This window comes from Rhipicephalus microplus, chromosome 5, assembly GCF_043290135.1.
Source record: "Rhipicephalus microplus isolate Deutch F79 chromosome 5, USDA_Rmic, whole genome shotgun sequence".
Classification (NCBI taxonomy): domain Eukaryota; kingdom Metazoa; phylum Arthropoda; class Arachnida; order Ixodida; family Ixodidae; genus Rhipicephalus; species Rhipicephalus microplus.
Genome location: NC_134704.1, coordinates 151129283 through 151152467, shown reverse-complemented (window position 1 = coordinate 151152467; position 23185 = coordinate 151129283). Strand labels below are relative to the sequence as shown.

The window sequence follows — 23185 nt, the reverse complement described above, 5'->3', positions numbered from 1 at the left end:
GGTGATCGCTTTGGTAATGGAGGTATTGTTGTCGATCCGTTGGTTTGCGATATAGGGTTGTAAACGCGAACTTCTTCGCCATTTATAACGTGCATGTAGTCTCCGAGAACACATGAAGACTCGAAGTGTAGCTCACATGCAGAGCAGCTTTCGTTCAAGGTCCCATCCATTCGATGTAAATTCTGTTCCCAAAACCTTTCTCCGTGATTCGTCTTTGGGCGCAGCAAAAAGCGACGGCTGCTCACCTTTTTTTCCAAAGGTATACCCTATTTCGCACCTAGGTGCAAAGCAGTGTCGTTGCCGCCGATGACTCGGCATCACCTCACTGTCGCGTGGCCAGCAAAAACATTGCCAGAAAAGTTTTCGCTAAGCGGGCGCGAACACAAGCAACAGGTCACTGAACAGCGCCCGAAAAGGCAGAGCGGCGCGGAGCTGACAATCTTGGCAGCCCACTACGGCAGCGCCACCTTGAGAACCGGTTTTTTGTCCACGTGCGCCGCTTCACGCGATGCATGGCAAGAGAGGGTGCCTGGACACACTACCCCATAATCTAGTACACTATACCCCCCCCCCCCCCTAGGGTGGCTAGAATGAGGAGGTGTGAAAAGCGGCCGCTGAAACCGGTCCCCAAAGCGCGCCAATGCCGCTTGGAGCGCTGCACGCAGAGGCGCGGTTTAAGAAGAAGGTGAAGGAAACGGAGACTGAAATGTGGAGAATGGGCATGATTGAGAAGTCCGCACTAGAGATCTATCGAACTTTTAAGCAGGAAATTGCCAAGGAAAGGATCTATGATAATACTCGGGGTAGTTCTCTACTGTTTGAGGCCAGGACGGGAGTACTGCGAACCAAGACATATCGGGCCAAATACGAAGGGGTAGACACAGTATGCAGTGCGTGTGGAGAGGAAGAAGAAACTGCCGAACACTTGATAATGTTCTGTAAAGGGCTTCACCCTATAGTTCAGGATGATGGCGCAGAGTTTTTCAAAGCACTGGGATTCAGGGACAGCGGGGGCAAAATAGACTTTAAGCGGGTAGACCTAACTAGAAGGAGGTTATCTGATTGGTGGCTAAAGTCAAGGCACGAGTGAAAATTAAATCCTTCACTGCGAAGTACGAATCCTCAACTTCATTATTTAAAGGAAAAAAAAGATAAATGTAATGGTTAGTTCACTAAGTATTACGGCTAGGTGGCGTTAGCCGCCGCCCGATCTAAAGGGTACAGCCACATCCATCCATCCATCCGGTCCAATCCATTGCAGTACGCGTGGAGAGAAAGAAGAAACTGCCGAACACTTGATAATGTTCTGTAAAGGGCTTCACCCTATTGTTCAGGATGATGGCGCAGAGTTTTTCAAAGCACTGGGGTTTAGGGACAGGGAGGGCAAAATAGACGTTAAACGGGTAGAATTAACTAGAAGGAGGTTATCTGATTGGTGGCTAAAGTCAAGGCACGAGTAAAATTCTGCAAATTCACTGCAAAGTACGAATCCCCAACCTCACGATTTAAAGCGAAAAAATATAGTTTTTGGTGCATTAAGTATTACGGCTTGATGGCGCTAGCCACAGCCCAATCTAAAGGCTACAGCCATATCCACCCATTCATCCAGGCGCGGTTCGGTTCGGACTGTCACGTTAGATGGACGTGTTTTTGGAGCGCTCCCGATAGACTGCGCAGATAAGTTGTGTTGCATGTTTTCACCTTGTCTTTATAATTATAAGGCAGCAGTTAAAACCCTGTAGCACTTATTTTATTGTACGGCTTTTTTGGGGTCAGTCACTAGGTATTTATTAGTTTGTGCGTGTGTGTGTTTTTTTTTTTTTTTGTTGTTGCTTTTTTGAAACCTCGTGGGGGAGGTGCACGTACATTGAACACGCAAATTTTTGTAGTAGAATTTAGACTAGCTTTTTCGTAGGACAAGGATCGTGTTTTGTAATTATCGAGTTAGACAAGTTTTAAGGACAATTGGTGTCATAAAAACATGATTGAAAAGGCTGTAATGTGTTCAGGATGCACGGTGAGTTCGAAAATAGATCCAAGGGCAGAAGCAAATGGAGAGGAGGCTGACGCGAAGTGTAGGCAATATGAGGTCGAGGAAAAAATGGAAAAAACGATGGCTGCCCAGAGTGAACTGCTGTTGAGAATCACCGAACTGGAGTCTGCGTTGGCGGCAGATCAAGAAAAGAACGAGGGCTATGGGAGAAAGGCTGAAGTCCGCCGAGGAAGCACTAGCCAAGGTGAACAGAGGAGCGGCCTACGGAGAGAACAGTATAGAACCGGCCACCAGAACGGCGGAGAAGAGCAAGCAAGTTTGGAAAAAACAAGCTAAGCCGGTTCAATTGTCGCAAAGCCCAGCTTCAGCGAAGTAGCGGTGGGGCTGGGAAGGGACAAAGCAGCCGGTGTCACAGGTGCAAGTAACCCCCAGGTGCAGGACGCTCCAGCTGAAAAGTCACAGCATGTGATGATCGCCGGGGACTCGAATTTAAATCGATGCACAGGAGCCATCAAAGAGAGGGTAAAAGGTGACAAGAGGGTTGCCAGGACGCAAGCTGGAAGCAGTCACGAGGCAAGCGAGCGCAAAACTCAAAACTACAGCTGATAGACGAAACTTCGTGATAATTTCAGGTGGTTTAAACAATGTCTTAAATGAAGATACAGCAGGACTAGCAACTACACTGGCGAAAGGCGTCGATGACATGCGCGCCACTTCTCATAAGGTACAGGTAGTGATATGCACGATACCGGAGGTACCGGTGCGTGATAGCAACATGCAAAGAGCGGTTGTCAACGCAAATCAAGAGATATGGCGGATAAGGCTAGAGAAAGGCTTTGAGGTAGTGGAAATAAACAGAGAGGTGCATCGGTGGGGTGGTTTTCAACGAGACAAAATTCACTTCGATGGGCAGCTAGGTCATGAGGTGGGTTGCCGACTTGCAGGACGCGCAGTAGCTTTTTTGGGGGGCAAGCGGGCCCTTCAGGGTGCAGGATAGCCAGTAACGAGGAAAACAATCAGGGAGACTCTTTGACAGGTGGTATAGACAGATACGATTCCAAAGTGGCACCAGTATCTAAAATAGGTAGAGTTCGGGGCGGAAACAGACGTAGCCACGAGCGCCGAGCCAATTCAGACAGGGTATATTAACATGCAGGGTGGTAGAACAGGCTGAAGTGGGAAGAGATAGAAGAATAGCTAAGTGAGGAGAGGCCGATGGTATATTGTTTTGTAGAAACACATCTCAGGGACATGGAACAACCTCCCAACAATGCCGACTATGCGTGGGAATATTGTAATAGAACAGAAGGCAGCAGAAAGGGGGTGGTATTGGGGCATTCGTTCGTAAATGTACAGACTGGCAAAGGGTCAACCAGGAGTGCAAGGAACATTTATGACTAAAAGGGAAAGTGGCAGGACAAATGACACTCCTTGGCTTCGTGTACTTGTGGACGGAAGCAAAGGCCAGAGAGGAAAACCAGGCAATGGTAGAGTGTATATCAAATAACATTGAGGAGTTTGGAGGAGAGTGCGAGATAATTATACTAGGAGATATGAATGCGCACATAGAAAATATAGATGGGTATACCGACCCGACAGGCAAAACCATGGATATGTGTGAAAGGCTTGACTTGATCATTTGCAACAGTACCGAGACGCGTCAAGGGCAAATAACATGGGAGGTAGGAAGGCTGCAGTCGACGATAGATTACGCACTGATGTCACATAGAATGTACGATAAGCTCAGGGGAATGCACGTAGATGAAGGTGGCTCCAGAAGTGTGGGTAGTGATCACAAACGTATCAAGCTAAGTTTTGGAAGAGCAGTGAAAGTGGGAAGGAGACAAGATGAGCAACTACAGGAAAATTTTTATTCATAAAGGCAAACTGAAATAACCACTAAACAAATTGAGAAATTACTCACTGAGGATAATAAAACGGTGTGGACATACACTAATCTAATTAGACTGTTTGAGCTAGAGCTTGCTAAAACACGTGACAAGTCACCCCGGAAAAGAAGACACAAACGCAAGATTTGGTGCGATGAGGAAGTTAAGAGAGCCATAGCAAAACGTCAGGAAGCCTCTAGGGAACACAGACATGCTAAGCAGCGGGGTTAACGGACAGATGGTGTTGAAAAAAAATGGGAAATCTTTATAAGCTGTAGAAGGGATGCGTCCCTTCTGATCAATGAAAAGATTAGAAGAAAGGGAGCTCAGTGGCTGGCAGAAGTACATAAAAAAGATAGAAAGGCAGCTGCGAAATTTCGGAACCATCTAAACTCCCTAAGAAATGAGACGAGCCTAGAGCAGAGGTTTTTTAACTACAGCTCAAGGTGCTAGGCTAGAAGGGACGAAGCTATTGAATATATAAAAACAAGGGTGACAGAAAAATTTCAACAAAGAAGTGCTTTATGCACCACAATAGACAAGGATGAAGCAAGTGGCGCAATGGCTCCATTTTCACAAGAGTGGGAAAGGGCTGAAAAAAGGGTTCCTAGAAGTTCATCAACAGGCCCAAATGGCATTCCAATTATGCTGATAACGACATTAGGTCCGCTTTGAGAGAGGCAGTGAGCAAAAAATTAATCGATGGAGAAGTTCCCGATGGATGAAAACTTAGCAGGATGAGCATGATCTATAAAGGAAAGGGGGACAAAGCTGACATAAACAACTGCCGTCCTATAACAGTGACATCAGTGGTCTACAGGCTGGCGATGCAGATTATAAAGGAAAGACTGCAGGCATGGATAGAGGATGAGGGGGTGCTGGGTGAACTGCAGAATGGGTTTCGGAAACACAGGAGATTGGAAGACAATCTGTTCTCACTGACGCAGTGCATAGAAATAGCAGAAAAGGAACACAGGCCCCTGTGGCTAGCATTTTTGGATATCAAGGGATCGTACTTGAACCATGCGTGATAGCATGGTTCAAGAGGAATTGTGGGGAATACTGGACACACTAGGCGTGGAAGATGGTCACTAATCTTTTGAAGGATATCTATAAAGGTAACAAGGTAATTATAAAATGGAAAAAACACGTATCCAAGCCTGCAGAGGTAAAACGGGGGCTTAGGCAGGGGTGTCCCCTGTCACCCTTATTATTCATTATGTACCTACAAAGATTAGAGGCCAAATTAGAGGGAAGTGGACTGGGCTTCAACGTCTCTTTCGTCAAACAAGGAAAACTCATTGAACAGGCACCACCAGCATTGATGTACGCAATGATATAGTGCTAATGGCCGACAACAAAGAAGATTTGAAGAGATTGGTGGACATCTGCGGTGATGAAGGAGATAGGTTAGATTTAAGATTCAGTAAGTAAAAATCAGGAGTCATGATTTTTAATGACAATGAAGGTAGTGAGCTTAGAATACAGAAGGTCACGCTAGAGATAACAGATAAATACAAATATCTGGGCGTAAGGATAAGCAATGGGGCCGAGTACCTAAGGGAACACGAAATATACGTGTTGACTAAAGGTAACAGGAATGCAGCGGTAATGAAAAACAGGGCCCTGGGGAATTACAATAGGTATGATTTTGTGAGAGGAATTTGCAAAGGGGTCATCGTTCCTGGTCTAACGTTCGGCAATGCGGTCTTGTGCATGAGATCAGAAGTTCAAGCAAGATTAGAAATTAAGCAACGTGGAATAGGTAGGCTTGCCTTAGGAGCTCACAGGAATACACCAAATCAAGCAGTACAAGGTGATATGGGATGGACATCATTTGAGGGCAGGGAAGCTAGCAGCAAGATAAAATTTGAGAAGCGATTGAGAAAAATTGGGGAGGAGCGTTGGGCTAGGAAGGTATTCAGCTACTTGTACATGAAGAATGTCGATACAAAATGGTGGAAGCGAACCAGAAAATTGACTGGTAAATACTTGGAAAACAACAGGGGGCCAAACCAAAAAGAATTATCTGTTAAGAAGAAGGTGAAGGAAGCTGAGACCGATATGTGGAGAATTGGCATGATTAAGAAGTCCGCACTAGAGACCTATCAAACTTTTAGGCAGGAAATTGCCAAGGAAATGATTTATGATAATACTCGCGTTAGTTCTCTACTGTTTGAGGTCAGGACGGGAGTATTGCGAACCAAGACATATCGGGCCAAATACGAAGGGGTAGACACGGTATGCAGTGCGTGTGGAGAGGAAGAAGAAACTGCCGAACACTTGATAATGTTCTGTAAAGGGCTTCACCCTATAGTTCAGGATGATGGCGCAGAGTTTTTCAAAGCACTGGGATTTAGGGACCGGGAGGGCAAAATATACTTTAAGCGGGTAGACTTAACTAGAAAGAGGTTATGTGATTGGTGGCTAAAGTCAAGACACGAGTGAAAATTAAACTCTGCACTGCAAAGTACGAATCCTCAACCTCACTATTTAAGGGGAAAAATATAAATCTAGTTTTTGGTTCATTAAGTATTACGGCTTGGTGGCGCTAGCCACCGCCCAATCTAAAAGATACAGCCATATCTATCCATCCATCCGGTGCCCTTTCGCAGTCGGCATACGAATGAGCGCGCGCTGCTCTGCGCAAAAATCTCTCACGCAGGTAGACGCAGGCCCGTAGGCGGGGGGGGGGGGGGGGGAGAGGGAAGGGGCTAGGGGCCTCTTCCCCTCTAATTTTCAGCAAGTTCCCCCTCCCCCACCGAAAAAAAATTCTGGCTACGGGCCTGCTCTCACGCTATATGGCGGTCACCTATTTTCGGTAAAGACCTTTTTGATTGAGCCAATCTACGACAATACACGGAGCTTAAGCCCCGTATTGTCTTACGTGGCTTAAGTATCTCTATATTGTCCCGCCTCTGAAAACAATTCTCGAGAAGGCATATTGCCGTGACATAGTGCCTGCATTCAAACAACGCGCCCACCACCGCGCGCACAGGGACATAAGTGGTCTCTTCGTTTTGGCTGCACCGGCTGAACCAGTTCAAAGGGTGCAGCACCTTCGTCCTCGTTTTGCCGGAGCAGCGCGCGCCCTCTGTCGCACCCTCTGCACTGGCTCCCTCGTTTTGTCTAGGTGTAAGCCTAGTTCCTGACGAGTTCTGTACCGGCGTGCACGCACTCCAAAGCAGGTGCAGAGTAGTGCAGCATGGCGGGCGTCCCCCCAAGGCCAGAGCAGACGACGTTGCAAATAGTTGTTCAGGGCGTTCAAAAGGAAGTTAAGGCACTTCACAATCCCGACGGGTCATTTATGACGGACGCCAACGGTTACGTCTATGAGGCATCAGGTAAGTCAGGCTGCATGCATTGCCAAAAAACGTGGTTAGCGGCCAGGAGTCGTAGTCGGTCAGCAAACAGCCTCGTAGCATTGCTTATGCTATGTCGGTATTTTTAATCTTGGTTTTCGCCCTTGCAGACGGCAAGCGCGTTACGTTGCGGTTCATGGCAGGGAATCGTGAAAATGACCCCCCTCCGGCACAACCGCCGACGCCTTCTCCTGCCTGCGACGGCGACGTTGACAGCGATGGGGCTTTAGCCGCATTTCCAGCAGCAGCCGCGTCGGCTGAAGATGTGGAAGAGCTTTGGAGCGCCCGAAAAACAAGGTTCTTCATCGCCAAATACTCGGAAATGAAGGACTTGGTGGGAAAAACCAGGGCACTTCGGTATGTCATCCTATGTCCAAAATTATTTGCAGCTTTTTATTATTCCGTTTCACTCTAGGCAAGCACCAACAAGATAAGGGCGCATGAAGTTCACAATGGCGATGGTTATTGTTGCCTACATTTTACTGCCAGCAATTTACATTTTACTGCCCCCCCCCACTGAAAAAAAATTTTGGCTATGCGCCTGACTGTGACATATACGTTTACATATACACACAAACAGTATGTATAGTCACGCACATATATACACAACGAAGGCATTCGTAATGTTTCATTAAGTCAAGTGATCTTCAAAAACAGCGACGGTGCTTTTGTGTTGGGCATTGCACAACCGCTGTCTTGCCGAAAAGGTGCAGCACCTCCAAGCTCAAGCCATGTTGCAAGTGTAGTGCTGCCTTGAGAATTTGCACTAGAGGGAATTGCATGTTGTTATTCTGAGGCACATCTCTAGCAAGTCTCGCCCTGCAGTCCTTGTGTCTTCACTGTCTGTCCGCATTTCTCTCGCACTGCCACTTTTCAAGATGGTGCAGCTCATTGTTAAAAGAGATATGCTTCTTGACACGTGCTACCCTATCTTTGAACCTAGACTGCGCCGTCGTGTCAGCAAACAAGGTTGCGCAGCTGCATGTTTTACAATGCAAAGACAGGTTAGAATATGGCTGTCTCCTTAGTGAAGCTTTATGATCCAAAAGAGTGATTTACACAATGTTCAACTTCTCCAACATAATGCTTCCCGCACAAAAAGAACGTTCGCAGTTATCAGAAGTGTGTGAATAGTGAATTTCGGAACCTAATCAAGTAAGAGTCAAATAGTAATGGCACCAAATAGAATACAAATAGTAATTGAATACTGTTTGAATAGTAAGTAGACCATTTTCAAAACAGCCTTAGAACAGAACATTTTATTTGAAACAAATAGTCACAAACTTTCGACAAAGGCCATTACAGTCAGTTTGAATCTACTCAAAATACCACAATTACGAAAACTAAGGTAATCTCGTATGCAGCAGGAACTAGAATATTCGTAACATTTTGTAATTGTAGGTTCAACTACGGCATTGACTAGCGTTATCAACGTGAGACTTTGTCACCTCACTTTAAATAAAATTGGGACACAAAAACAAAACAATTTACAACCAAACATTGCAGATACAACTAAATATGTAACGGAGCAGATCAACCCGTCATCACAACATGGCCTGCGCACTAAAAGCGGATAACAATGGGCGTTGAAATTTACATCTGCAAGAACAATTTACGCAAACGCAAAACTTGTATCTGTTGCTAGTCGTGAAGCTGCAAGCACTCGTAGTTCCCACCTTTGGTTATTACAAGACGAAGACAGGAGCTGATAAATGCGATACAGCTAAAGTGCAGTAAAAATTGAGCAAGAATGGAGCTTTCAGAAGCGCATTCATTCGACAATCAATATAGTGTAGGTAGTCTTGCAAAAGCTTGGGCTGCGTACAGGTCACATTAGGGATTGAAAGAATGACTTGTAGCTGTTTCGTTGTTTTGGGGTTCTCCCGCCAGTGCCGATTATTAAAAGAATATTTGTTACTTAGAATATGTGCAATTCGATTCGACTTAGGAACCGAATACAGTGCTGTTTGATTCATTATCCAAAATTTTCGAATAATCGAACATCCCTAGCAATTATCCCTGAAAGCTACACATATGAAGTACTAAGGAAAGGTTCATGTGCTACTGCAAGACTTGGGTCACGTTACGTCGCTTCCTTCTTTCCTACTAACTGTGCTTTGCTTTTTTGTTTAGCACAAGAAGGCTTCTGTGGAAGAAGTTGGCTGAGGCCATCAATACGGAGTTCTTGTGCAACGTGACTGCCACACAAGTGGAAAACAAATGGAAGTCGCTGGACAGAGCATATAAAAAGTCAAAAAAAGACAACAATTCTTCAGGTCACCACCGTGTGAACTGTGAATATGAAGAGTAAGTTACGATTGTGTCTTCATATCTTCAGTGATTCTCATAGTGTCTATTACAGAGAGCTGGCAGAAGTCTTGGAAAAAGAACATAGTGTAAATCCAAGGCTGCTCTTGGAGCCTGGAAAAACAATCCTGCCTAGTGCAAGTCCAGAGTAAGTAAAAATTACTTAATTTGTGCTGTAGCCTGGAAATGACATGGCACCTGTACAATTACTTTCAACAGCACCAGCATCACTGAAGCACCTCAAGATGCAGCAGTCCCAGTCGAGTGCAACACAGCATCCAAAGTTCGGAGCAGCACAACGCCAAAAAGGAAGCGCCAGAGTAGGTCCCAAGTCACGCCGCTCTTGGAGGCATTAGAAAAAATGCAAGCTTCGAGAGCTAAGCAAGAGGAGGCAGCAGTGAAACAACTGGAGGAAAGAAAAAAATGGGAAGAGGCAAAGGCAAAGCGGCATGATGAGCGCATGCAGCGATTCGATCGGTTGATCGACGTACTCTCAAATAAGGACGGGTTATAATATGGGCAATAAACTTTTATAACACTAGCAGTGTCTACTCCATCTAATTTGTTAAAAAAAAACATTGCTTCTAGACGCGGCACCCCACTTCGCAAAACATTTGCACACTGAATAAATCGCGAAGCAAAGATGAACTTCTAGCACTGTTCCTTTGCAATGAACTCTCGCAGAGACTGACTGTAGCCTGGCAGACTGCAATCAAAATCTCCTTCACTTTCATCATTGCCCACATCTTCTTCTTGGGGAAGCGTTGCAAGTTCCTCAAGGAAGTCCCTTTCATCGTTGCACATGTTGTGTAGCACACACGCAGCCATAACTATATAGCAGCACTGTTGCACACTTTTTGCATCAACAAGGTAGAGCCTCCTAAAACGCTGTTTAAGCAGGCCGAAGGTGTTCTCAATAAGCACTCGTTGTTGACTGTGTCGTTTATTGAAGCTCTTTTTCCACGTAGGAAAAGAACTTCCATTGTCCTTGAATGGGGTCATGAGCCATGGCATCAGTGGATATGCACTGTCACCCAGTATATAATTGTCTTCACATTCCTGAATTGCGCGTGCAAAGAAGGGGCTCTCCCTCAGGACACGGGCGTCGTGAACCGAACCTGGAAACCCAATAAACACGTTCAGCAACTTGTTCCTGTCGTCGCAGATTCCTTGCAGGATTATCGAAGGCCACTTTTTCCGGTTGAAGTAAGACTGCGTAGATTCGCTTGGAGTGAGTATCCCGATGTGTGATCCATCGATACAGCCGATGGTGTTTCTTGGGCCCTTGCCTTTACTTTTGGCGAGGAAGCCGTTCTTTATGCGGGTCACTTCCGCGCTACTAGGCCAGCAAATTATCTCATCGCTAATAGCGTGTAAGAAGTGAACGACCCGTGTCACACAAACATGAACAGACGACTCGGTAACATCGAATTTGTCGCCTATGGCGTACATAGATATTTGTGAGCCTAGGTACACAAGCGCTATGAGGCATGTTTTTTCGGCACTGATTTGTTGGCGGCCTTGCACTGCCCTTGGGTAGAAGGCTGAAGTCTTGAACTTGGCCCTGAAACTATCAAAAGTCTCCCTGGACAGCCTGAAGAGGCGCTTGAATTCATACTCATGGTACCTGCCGATAATGCTTTCGTACCCGGGTACACGGTTGGCATCGTCGCGCACCAACGCGCACGCGACCAAGATGCACGCATCGTCGTACTCATCGTCGCAGTCACTGCAAACGGCACCGCTGACGGAATCGTCGTCGCTGCTCGAGTCCAGCAATTCCATCGCAGTCACAAGAAGTGCCATCACGGCCGTGTATTGATCGGACAAGGCGGCGGAGGCGGCTATTTTAGGCTTACACTACAAGGTGTTCTCCGGCCTGCACTCACGTCAACTCACGCCTTCGTTTTGGCTGTAGCCGTCGCGCGCTAGTGTCGGCTAGTGCCGAGGCGTGGTTGAGGCTGCACCTGCACTTGCTCGACCGGCGCTGCACGCTCACTGCACCGCTTGGCACCGCTTTTTCTGCACCTGCACTTTTCTGAACTAGTGCAAGCCAAATCGAAGATTCCTAAGGAATCTTCGATTTGGCTTGCACTAGTTCAGAAAAGTGCAGGTGCAGAAAAAGCGGTGCCAAGCGGTGCAGTGAGCGTGCAGCGCCGGTCGAGCAAGTGCAGGTGCAGCCTCAACCACGCCTCGGCACTAGCCGACACTAGCGCGCGACGGCTACAGCCAAAACGAAGGCGTGAGTTGACGTGAGTGCAGGCCGGAGAACACCTTGTAGTGTAAGCCTAAAATAGCCGCCTCCGCCGCCTTGTCCGATCAATACACGGCCGTGATGGCACTTCTTGTGACTGCGATGGAATTGCTGGACTCGAGCAGCGACGACGATTCCGTCAGCGGTGCCGTTTGCAGTGACTGCGACGATGAGTACGACGATGCGTGCATCTTGGTCGCGTGCGCGTTGGTGCGCGACGATGCCAACCGTGTACCCGGGTACGAAAGCATTATCGGCAGGTACCATGAGTATGAATTCAAGCGCCTCTTCAGGCTGTCCAGGGAGACTTTTGATAGTTTCAGGGCCAAGTTCAAGACTTCAGCCTTCTACCCAAGGGCAGTGCAAGGCCGCCAACAAATCAGTGCCGAAAAAACATGCCTCATAGCGCTTGTGTACCTAGGCTCACAAATATCTATGTACGCCATAGGCGACAAATTCGATGTTACCGAGTCGTCTGTTCATGTTTGTGTGACACGGGTCGTTCACTTCTTACACGCTATTAGCGATGAGATAATTTGCTGGCCTAGTAGCGCGGAAGTGACCCGCATAAAGAACGGCTTCCTCGCCAAAAGTAAAGGCAAGGGCCCAAGAAACACCATCGGCTGTATCGATGGATCACACATCGGGATACTCACTCCAAGCGAATCTACGCAGTCTTACTTCAACCGGAAAAAGTGGCCTTCGATAATCCTGCAAGGAATCTGCGACGACAGGAACAAGTTGCTGAACGTGTTTATTGGGTTTCCAGGTTCGGTTCACGACGCCCGTGTCCTGAGGGAGAGCCCCTTCTTTGCACGCGCAATTCAGGAATGTGAAGACAATTATATACTGGGTGACAGTGCATATCCACTGATGCCATGGCTCATGACCCCATTCAAGGACAATGGAAGTTCTTTTCCTACGTGGAAAAAGAGCTTCAATAAACGACACAGTCAACAACGAGTGCTTATTGAGAACACCTTCGGCCTGCTTAAACAGCGTTTTAGGAGGCTCTACCTTGTTGATGCAAAAAGTGTGCAACAGTGCTGCTATATAGTTATGGCTGCGTGTGTGCTACACAACATGTGCAACGATGAAAGGGACTTCCTTGAGGAACTTGCAACGCTTCCCCAAGAAGAAGATGTGGGCAATGATGAAAGTGAAGGAGATTTTGATTGCAGTCTGCCAGGCTACAGTCAGTCTCTGCGAGAGTTCATTGCAAAGGAACAGTGCTAGAAGTTCATCTTTGCTTCGCGATTTATTCAGTGTGCAAATGTTTTGCGAAGTGGGGTGCCGCGTCTAGAAGCAATGTTTTTTTTTAACAAATTAGATGGAGTAGACACTGCTAGTGTTATAAAAGTTTATTGCCCATATTATAACCCGTCCTTATTTGAGAGTACGTCGATCAACCGATCGAATCGCTGCATGCGCTCATCATGCCGCTTTGCCTTTGCCTCTTCCCATTTTTTTCTTTCCTCCAGTTGTTTCACTGCTGCCTCCTCTTGCTTAGCTCTCGAAGCTTGCATTTTTTCTAATGCCTCCAAGAGCGGCGTGACTTGGGACCTACTCTGGCGCTTCCTTTTTGGCGTTGTGCTGCTCCGAACTTTGGATGCTGTGTTGCACTCGACTGGGACTGCTGCATCTTGAGGTGCTTCAGTGATGCTGGTGCTGTTGAAAGTAATTGTACAGGTGCCATGTCATTTCCAGGCTACAGCACAAATTAAGTAATTTTTACTTACTCTGGACTTGCACTAGGCAGGATTGTTTTTCCAGGCTCCAAGAGCAGCCTTGGATTTACACTATGTTCTTTTTCCAAGACTTCTGCCAGCTCTCTGTAATAGACACTATGAGAATCACTGAAGATATGAAGACACAATCGTAACTTACTCTTCATATTCACAGTTCACACGGTGGTGACCTGAAGAATTGTTGTCTTTTTTTGACTTTTTATATGCTCTGTCCAGCGACTTCCATTTGTTTTCCACTTGTGTGGCAGTCACGTTGCACAAGAACTCCGTATTGATGGCCTCAGCCAACTTCTTCCACAGAAGCCTTCTTGTGCTAAACAAAAAAGCAAAGCACAGTTAGTAGGAAAGAAGGAAGCGACGTAACGTGACCCAAGTCTTGCAGTAGCACATGAACCTTTCCTTAGTACTTCATATGTGTAGCTTTCAGGGATAATTGCTAGGGATGTTCGATTATTCGAAAATTTTGGATAATGAATCAAACAGCACTGTATTCGGTTCCTAAGTCGAATCGAATTGCACATATTCTAAGTAACAAATATTCTTTTAATAATCGGCACTGGCGGGAGAACCCCAAAACAACGAAACAGCTACAAGTCATTCTTTCAATCCCTAATGTGACCTGTACGCAGCCCAAGCTTTTGCAAGACTACCTACACTATATTGATTGTCGAATGAATGCGCTTCTGAAAGCTCCATTCTTGCTCAATTTTTACTGCACTTTAGCTGTATCGCATTTATCAGCTCCTGTCTTCGTCTTGTAATAACCAAAGGTGGGAACTACGAGTGCTTGCAGCTTCACGACTAGCAACAGATACAAGTTTTGCGTTTGCGTAAATTGTTCTTGCAGATGTAAATTTCAACGCCCATTGTTATCCGCTTTTAGTGCGCAGGCCATGTTGTGATGACGGGTTGATCTGCTCCGTTACATATTTAGTTGTATCTGCAATGTTTGGTTGTAAATTGTTTTGTTTTTGTGTCCCAATTTTATTTAAAGTGAGGTGACAAAGTCTCACGTTGATAACGCTAGTCAATGCCGTAGTTGAACCTACAATTACAAAATGTTACGAATATTCTAGTTCCTGCTGCATACGAGATTACCTTAGTTTTCGTAATTGTGGTATTTTGAGTAGATTCAAACTGACTGTAATGGCCTTTGTCGAAAGTTTGTGACTATTTGTTTCAAATAAAATGTTCTGTTCTAAGGCTGTTTTGAAAATGGTCTACTTACTATTCAAACAGTATTCAATTACTATTTGTATTCTATTTGGTGCCATTACTATTTGACTCTTACTTGATTAGGTTCCGAAATTCACTATTCACACACTTCTGATAACTGCGAACGTTCTTTTTGTGCGGGAAGCATTATGTTGGAGAAGTTGAACATTGTGTAAATCACTCTTTTGGATCATAAAGCTTCACTAAGGAGACAGCCATATTCTAACCTGTCTTTGCATTGTAAAACATGCAGCTGCGCAACCTTGTTTGCTGACACGACGGCGCAGTCTAGGTTCAAAGATAGGGTAGCACGTGTCAAGAAGCATATCTCTTTTAACAATGAGCTGCACCATCTTGAAAAGTGGCAGTGCGAGAGAAATGCGGACAGACAGTGAAGACACAAGGACTGCAGGGCGAGACTTGCTAGAGATGTGCCTCAGAATAACAACATGCAATTCCCTCTAGTGCAAATTCTCAAGGCAGCACTACACTTGCAACATGGCTTGAGCTTGGAGGTGCTGCACCTTTTCGGCAAGACAGCGGTTGTGCAATGCCCAACACAAAAGCACCGTCGCTGTTTTTGAAGATCACTTGACTTAATGAAACATTACGAATGCCTTCGTTGTGTATATATGTGCGTGACTATACATACTGTTTGTGTGTATATGTAAACGTATATGTCACAGTCAGGCGCATAGCCAAAATTTTTTTTCAGTGGGGGGGGGCAGTAAAATGTAAATTGCTGGCAGTAAAATGTAGGCAACAATAACCATCGCCATTGTGAACTTCATGCGCCCTTATCTTGTTGGTGCTTGCCTAGAGTGAAACGGAATAATAAAAAGCTGCAAATAATTTTGGACATAGGATGACATACCGAAGTGCCCTGGTTTTTCCCACCAAGTCCTTCATTTCCGAGTATTTGGCGATGAAGAACCTTGTTTTTCGGGCGCTCCAAAGCTCTTCCACATCTTCAGCCGACGCGGCTGCTGCTGGAAATGCGGCTAAAGCCCCATCGCTGTCAACGTCGCCGTCGCAGGCAGGAGAAGGCGTCGGCGGTTGTGCCGGAGGGGGGTCATTTTCACGATTCCCTGCCATGAACCGCAACGTAACGCGCTTGCCGTCTGCAAGGGCGAAAACCAAGATTAAAAATACCGACATAGCATAAGCAATGCTACGAGGCTGTTTGCTGACCGACTACGACTCCTGGCCGCTAACCACGTTTTTTGGCAATGCATGCAGCCTGACTTACCTGATGCCTCATAGACGTAACCGTTGGCGTCCGTCATAAATGACCCGTCGGGATTGTGAAGTGCCTTAACTTCCTTTTGAACGCCCTGAACAACTATTTGCAACGTCGTCTGCTCTGGCCTTGGGGGGACGCCCGCCATGCTGCACTACTCTGCACCTGCTTTGGAGTGCGTGCACGCCGGTACAGAACTCGTCAGGAACTAGGCTTACACCTAGACAAAACGAGGGAGCCAGTGCAGAGGGTGCGACAGAGGGCGCGCGCTGCTCCGGCAAAACGAGGACGAAGGTGCTGCACCCTTTGAACTGGTTCAGCCGGTGCAGCCAAAACGAAGAGACCAATACATGCGGGCCGTCTAGTGCTCCGCAGAGATGATGATGATAGCACGAGAACCCACCTGGCCCCGGCTGATGTGCGCCACGCTCTTAGGACTCCTCTTGAAGAAGAGGAAGTAGAAACATCTTTGGTGTTCTGCTGTAACGTGCTACGACCATAGTCCCTTTGATTTGTGGGCACAGGTTCGCTCTTTAATAAATACGTTTTATTACACCCCGAGTCCTTCAACATCGTTACATTTCTGGTGGAGGTTCGGGGTATAACAAAACGTATTTATTAAAGAGCCCACAACTATTACACCGCTTGGCAGATGCACCTCAAGGCTCGAAATAAGAGGCTTTACTTACGTTGCTGACTTCATCGTACTTCCGGACTGTTCAAGGGAGCTTATACAAGGAATGGATTTTCTGCAAGCCAATGGAGCCATAATTAATCTGCGCAGATCCAGTGTAACGTTTTCGACCGAACAAGCGGTGTCGGTGGAGGAATCGGAAAAGCGACGTCTTACTGCTCTGCGCGTTGTTGATGATGACGTCACAGTGCCACTACGCTGTAGTGTAATGGTTCTTGTTGAAAATAAGGCATTTTGTGACCACGAAGGGATAGCGGATGGAAACATAGAGCTCTTTATAAACAAAGGAATTTGCGTGGCGAGGGGCGTTGTTCACTTAAGGAATGGCCGCTCAGTTGTCCTCCTTACGAATTTTGGGAATGAATGTCAGCCCATCGAGCAAGGTTTGGCTATCGCCTATTTCCACGAGTTCTGCATGGCGACTGAACTATGCAGTTTAGCGACAACGCCAACCACTCCACAAGAGACCTGCAACGTCGACGCATCAGTTAACGTCAACCATAGGCGCCCAGAATATCAAAAGAAACGATTGTTCGCCAATATAAGAGAATTTTCGGACTGCTTTTCAACGTCCTCTAAGGTGCGACGCACGGCTATTGCAAAACACAGGATTATAACACAAAAAGCCACGAGACCGATTTACCAACACCCATATCGAAGTGTGGCAGCTTAGGCTAGTTGGTATGGCATGACGATAGTTATAGCGCGAGAACAAAACGACGACACAGAGACAAGAAGGACACGAAAGACACGAGCTTGTGTCTTTCGTGGCCTTCTTGTCTCTGTGTCGTCGTTTTGTTCTCGCGCTATAACTATCGTTATACCCATATCGAGTATCGCAAAAGGAAAGAGACGTCATCAAGAAACAAGTGGAGGAGATGCTTTCAGATGACGTGATCCAGCCTTCCGGCAGTCCATGGGCGTCTCCCGTAGTGCTTGTTAAAAAGAAAGATAGCCTTCGATTCTGCGTCGACTATCGGAAACTGAACAGCGTAACGAAACGGGGTGTATACCCTCTGCCGCGCATCGATGATACACTCGATCGACTACGGAGTGCGAAATACTTCTCCTCCCTTAATCTCAAGAGCGGATATTGGCAAATTGAGGTGGATGAGCGCGACCGTGAAAAGACGGCATTCATAACCCCAGACGGCCTCTACGAATTTAAAGCGCTTCCATTCAGCCTGTGCACAGCGCCAGCGACGCTTCAGAGAATGATGAACGCTGTCCTCGCGGGACTGATATGGCAGTCCTGCTTGATGTACTTGGACGACGTCGTATTTTCCGCTACATTCGACCAACATCTAGAGCGACTCCGCACAGTCTTATAGAAGCCATTCGTTCAGCAGACTTGACCATCAAGCCAGAAAAATGCCACTTCGCTTTTGAAGAGCTTCGATTCCTCGGACACGTCGTCAGCTCCAACGGCGTTCGGCCAGATCCCGAAAAAACAGCTGCCATCGCGAAGTTCCCGACACCCAAAGACAAGAAGTCAGTACGTCGCTTCCTGGGTTTATGCGCGTACTATCGGCGATTTCTGAAAATTTTTTCGAACATTGCTGAACCACTTACTAATCTAACAAAAGACGAGGTGCCCTTTATGTGGGAAAGTGAACAACAGGAAGCATTCGATGAGTTGAGAACACGCCTGCAAGCTTCTCCAATCCTCGCGAGGCCCGACACCAACTTTTGTGGATTTCGTAATATTGCGGTTACTCACGGCAAGACTGCAGGTGTGTTACGAGACGTTGCGATTACTGGAAGGCTTCACTTACTTAGAGCATGTTAAGTTCCTTCATCCACGAGCAGAAACGTCGGTACAAGAGCCTCGTTTTGCTGCTCCGGCGCGAACGCATAATCTTGTGCGAGTCGCAGCTTGGCATTCAATTATCGGTTTCCGAACGTAGAAGTTTTAACAGCCTACAATTGCTTATTAACTTAGACGAGTAACGCATTAAGAGGGCTAAAACTTACGTATGCCGCGAAGCCTGTGACCCGAGAATTGTCCCCAGCAGCAGAAATAGAGGAGACACTTTTTTAACGAAAACATAACTTTATTTTCATGCATGCCAAGGTATTCATGCTCTGCCACTAGAGTACACATGTCTTAACTCTCCGCCCTTTCTTTTCGTCTTATTTTTGGTCCATGCCTTTCAAAAAAATTCGGGCAAGAGTGAGGCAATAAAATCGCACCACACTTTTGGTCAAAAGAGCACAACGCTTTGGGCAGCCAATTTGTTCTGTCCCGCCAATCCCCTTCAGCATCTCTATGGCCGACTTGGTGTGAAGACGTACTGGGCTCAGGAAACGAGTGATTTTGTCCTCAAGGTATAGGATGAGGGTATAGAGGGAATTCGATCGATACAAAAGTCCACCGAGATCCCACAGCCTGGGCTGGGAGATTTCCTGGCACATTTTCTCTTGAGACAAGACAGGCGTTCTTGCACTAATCACAATTATTGCTAAGTATACGCTTTCTCGCAACGTAGCCTGCGACATAATATACAAGGCGGGAGTCACTTCGCTCAGCAGTGTACGATGCATGATCTATCGACACTTCTAGTGCATCAGATGGAAGTCTTTCGTTGTCTTCTTCGCCATCTTCCGTTTTATGCAGCATTTCTTCTACGGACCAAACAGACTCCACCACTCCGTCAGCCACGTTGCCGCCCTTGGGACTCTTCACCAGGCTACAGAAGCTGAGACATCTATAAATAAACAATGCATAACTTACTCACAACAGTAGTCAAATGTAGTGAAATGTGTAACATGTTTATACGACAGACAACATTACGTGTGAAAATTGATATTAATAAACCCTCATGATGACAACAAACTGTGCAGAGGTGGGGTGATCATTGCCACCGCCTGCCTGCCTGCCGCACAATTCCAAAAAGCACTCATAGCAGTCTTGGCTTAGACGAGCAGTCATAAGGTATTTGAAATGAACTTCCTCAGTCAGGTACTTCAGGAAGTGCTTCATACTTTGCAAGGTCACACGCAATCCCACCGCGGTACTTTTGCTTAGAAAGCCAAGCCCTTTTACATGAGCATCCCACAAATCAAGGAACTTGAGTGCCTGGTCTAGCACAGCTTCCTTTCGGCTATGAAGTCTGAAACAAAGTGCATGAAGCGTGGAAAAATTTATGCCTGGCCATATTATTGACAGGGCAAATATTTCACTCTTATCGTAAAGCTTCTGCTGGGAACCTGGACGTCATAACCTTGATCAATTTCGCCATGAGACCAATGACGAGTCTTGTTGGCCCAACATTCGTGTATCCAGCCTCGATTTGATCTTTGTAGAAATCCATACATCGAGTAACTTGCGGACTGGAAACATGAAATGTCAAGTCCACTCACATTTTCTCAAATCCATTTGGGAAGATATGCGATCGAGCCAGCTTTGGTGTCACTTTCAAGGTGATGGCACTGTTGTCAAGCTTCCACATGGTTGACACATGCTCCCAGTGAGCCTGTAAAATTTCCACATTCCATCAGAAACTGTTAAGCATTAACATTAGCGGTGAGCAGTACGTATCACGTATACAAATTCCACAAAAATATCAGAGCAAGCCTACCCGTCCACTGTGGGTGTTGAAGCCATGATTCATCATTGTGTTTCTCACACATTTCATAAGGTGAGGGAAATCCAAAATAATGTACAAAAATCTGTGTTTGTCGCATGGATGAACAACTCTGCACTGAATGTCATTTAGGGTGGCGCGTATTTCAAGGATGTTCCACATGGATCTGTTCCAGGGTGCACCGTCACAGCAAATGTAATCCAAGTAGAGGCCAACTTGCTCACATAGAATTGTTGCCTCTATTAAAATTTTTGTCAGTAGCCTGGCTTTCACGTTCCCGCTGGACGAAAATACACCTGAAGAGAAACAGAACATTACAAGATGTTTTGACAAATGTGCCTCGGCAGTACTAGAAATTATTGCCAATGGTCTGGGTCCATTTTCCCACAAATGGCTGGAACATTATGACCGGCTCATGGTCAGCTTTTTTCTGTCTTTCAGCGGCATCGGTGAACTTGCCAAGGTCTACGAAGTCTTCAATATAGGTAGACGACTGCATGTCCAGATGGGCAGAGGGCTTCATCTCGTCCACTACTATGCCTCCATGCCTCTTTCTTTTGTCCAGGTCTTTAACTTTGGCCTTCAGACAGCGAGGAGTTTAGTATTAAAACCATAAGCAGCAGTGAATTCCTGTGAACAAAATAACATTAGGAACAATCTCTATTGCACACCATATACAGTCACATACCTTGACACATTTTTGGAGGCAAGCACAACTTGGCAGTACAAGAATTTTGTGTGCTCTAGATGTTCATACAGTCATGCACTTTTCATTCTGAGGATGATACACTGAAGCAGCAATTCTTTATTGTAGCAATATCCCCGCAATGACCTCCGTTTAGCAGCGTCAAAAGAAGCCTGCGCCGCAGACTGTTGCCTTTTTGGAAGAAGTTTCAGCTGAAAGAAAAAGCTATTTGTAATGAATGTACTACAACTAAATGGGAGAATGTACCTTTTCCTCAAACACAGGTGTGCTAACTTGTGAAGTCTTTTCTCGCACCTTATTCAGGGCATCCTGCAAGGTAAGTAACTTCATTTTCTTTTTCTTCAATAAACGAACTGTCCATTTGAGTCGTTGCGCAGCTGTTCTTGCAAGTGGTCGCTTAATCTTTCTTTTCAGGCGAAGAAGACGAGCCTTCAGAAGGTGTCTGCATTTTCTGCAGGCTGTGCAATCTCCGGATGAGCCATCTGTAAAGTGTACCATAATTGGTTAATAAGTCTAGCTAAAGCAGGTGCAGGTATCTTTAAGGTTTGGGCAATAAGGATATTTAATAATAGTACCTTGCAGCGAGGACGATGCAGACTCATTGCAAGAAAGGGAGAAGACATGGTTTCGAAATAACTTCGTCATGCTTTACAAATTCAACGGTTGGAACTCTCCCATTTTCCCGATTCCTATGCAAAGTGTCAATGTATCTGCGTACAAGAGCAGATCCTGTGCTTGGCTCTGTGTCTGACAGTCACTTTTTTTAATAGAAGCCCATTCAGGAAGATGCTGCACTGTGCAGCTGCATCCCTATCCAATTTAGCATTCTGGTAGGATAATGCGTTCGTTTGCTCGAACGTCTGCATCGACCACAGCTCGCTAGGACGGTGAAGCACAGCGCTTAATCAATGCAGCTGTTCAGTCAACATGATGCTCCGTTCTAAAATGATCACGTCATTTGCTTCTGCAGTGTCGTGGTTCACGCTCATTCGTTTATCTGGAACAGCACTTTCGCCCATGCTTTTCCGTCTTTTTCTCTCCTTGGGCGGGGCTTTCGTCAAGTATTTGGGCAAATTAGGAAAAATCGTCGGCACGGCGTCATTTGTTAAGGTCGGTACAGTGCGTGGCACATATACGTGTTCCTCATTTATCTTATGTTTGAATGCCTGCACAATAAACCTATAAAAAAAGACAGCAAATTGGTTATGTTGCAATGCAGCATGCGACACGAGGCACGCCAGTAGGCAAAAGTGGTCCTCTGTTCAAGAATGCAAACAATATGCATTCAATTTTTTGCACATACCTTGGGTAGAAGTGCTTCTCACACACCGCAGAGTTCTCGTCAAGCAGCTTGTCCGCTCTTGGAATAGCGCGCATACATTTTTTGAACAGCTCCTTACACGTGGGATCACGAAAAAGGGAAACCTTCTCTGCTGACGATTTATAATATACAGTGTTGCACCCAGGCACAAAGCGCCAATGCTGGGCCTTCTTTTTTGCTGTTGACATCCTCAGGCATTTCAGAGGGACCTAGCGCAAACACTGACTGCTAGCATACTTGCAATGTAGCGGCTGCTTGCGAGGAAAATCCCAGCGCACCTGTAGCAACCACAGGGAAGTGCACCGCTCACTACCCGCGCCTCCGCCATCAGTGCCCCTTGCGGCATCGGCGCGCCGAGTGACCCTCTCCAACATGCTAAAAGCGCTTTGCTCATCACACCTCCCCATTCTAGCCACCCTACCCCTACTGCACGTGTAATCCAGAAGCGGGCAAGAATTGACATTGCATCCGCTTGCCAGCCTCTGCGGCAATACACAGCGCCCCTCTTTCAATGACAAGATATCGACGAGGCACTGAGTAGTTAAAGGCTTAAACTTCTTAAAAAAGCTTTTTTCCCCACACAGAACCGCCAAAGCCAAGGGGCGCCGTCTGGTCGGAAACAATGCGTCAGTGAAAGGAAGGATACATAGACCGCAGACATCCTAAAGGTGAAAAGGAGAAAAGGGAGAGAGGGGGAAAGGGGAAGGTGGAGTGAAAGGGGTCGCCTGGGGGAGTCCACCTTATATTTTCTTTTTTCTTCTTTTTCTCTTTTCTTTTTTTATTCTTTCTCTATCTCTCTCCCTCTGATTTATAATTGTATAAAGTTGAGCACCAACAAACTGTACCCTCAATCCTGATGAAGGCCAGAC

General features: G+C 46.3%; 2 protein-coding genes and 1 long non-coding RNA gene across 4 annotated transcripts; 1 reads left to right on the top strand and 2 right to left on the bottom strand.

Moving 5' to 3' along the window:
* The first annotated feature begins 6900 nt into the window (after positions 1-6900).
* On the top strand, positions 6901-9555 carry LOC142817973 (uncharacterized). The gene is made up of 2 exons (XM_075896061.1): positions 6901-7601; positions 9378-9555. Exons 1-2 carry the CDS (start codon positions 7318-7320, stop codon positions 9553-9555), a joined length of 462 nt encoding a protein of 153 aa, XP_075752176.1. The 5' UTR covers positions 6901-7317.
* Positions 9556-13050: 3495 nt separating this feature from the next.
* LOC142817974 (uncharacterized) lies at positions 13051-14823 on the bottom strand. The gene is made up of 2 exons (XR_012895451.1): positions 13545-14823; positions 13051-13473 (listed from the first exon to the last, which is right to left on the bottom strand). It is a non-coding gene; the product is annotated as an uncharacterized LOC142817974 (long non-coding RNA).
* A 3912-nt stretch (positions 14824-18735) lies between these two features.
* On the bottom strand, positions 18736-23185 carry LOC119173676 (uncharacterized). 2 transcript variants are annotated; one of them, XM_075896060.1, is made up of 4 exons: positions 21242-23185; positions 20284-21186; positions 20066-20178; positions 18736-19410 (listed from the first exon to the last, which is right to left on the bottom strand). In XM_075896060.1, exons 2-4 carry the CDS (start codon positions 20602-20604, stop codon positions 19149-19151), a joined length of 696 nt encoding a protein of 231 aa, XP_075752175.1. In that variant the 5' UTR covers positions 20605-21186; positions 21242-23185; the 3' UTR covers positions 18736-19148. The 2 variants fall into 2 exon arrangements, with proteins under 2 accessions (XP_075752175.1, XP_037280366.2); XM_037424469.2 differs by having other exon boundaries at positions 20284-23185.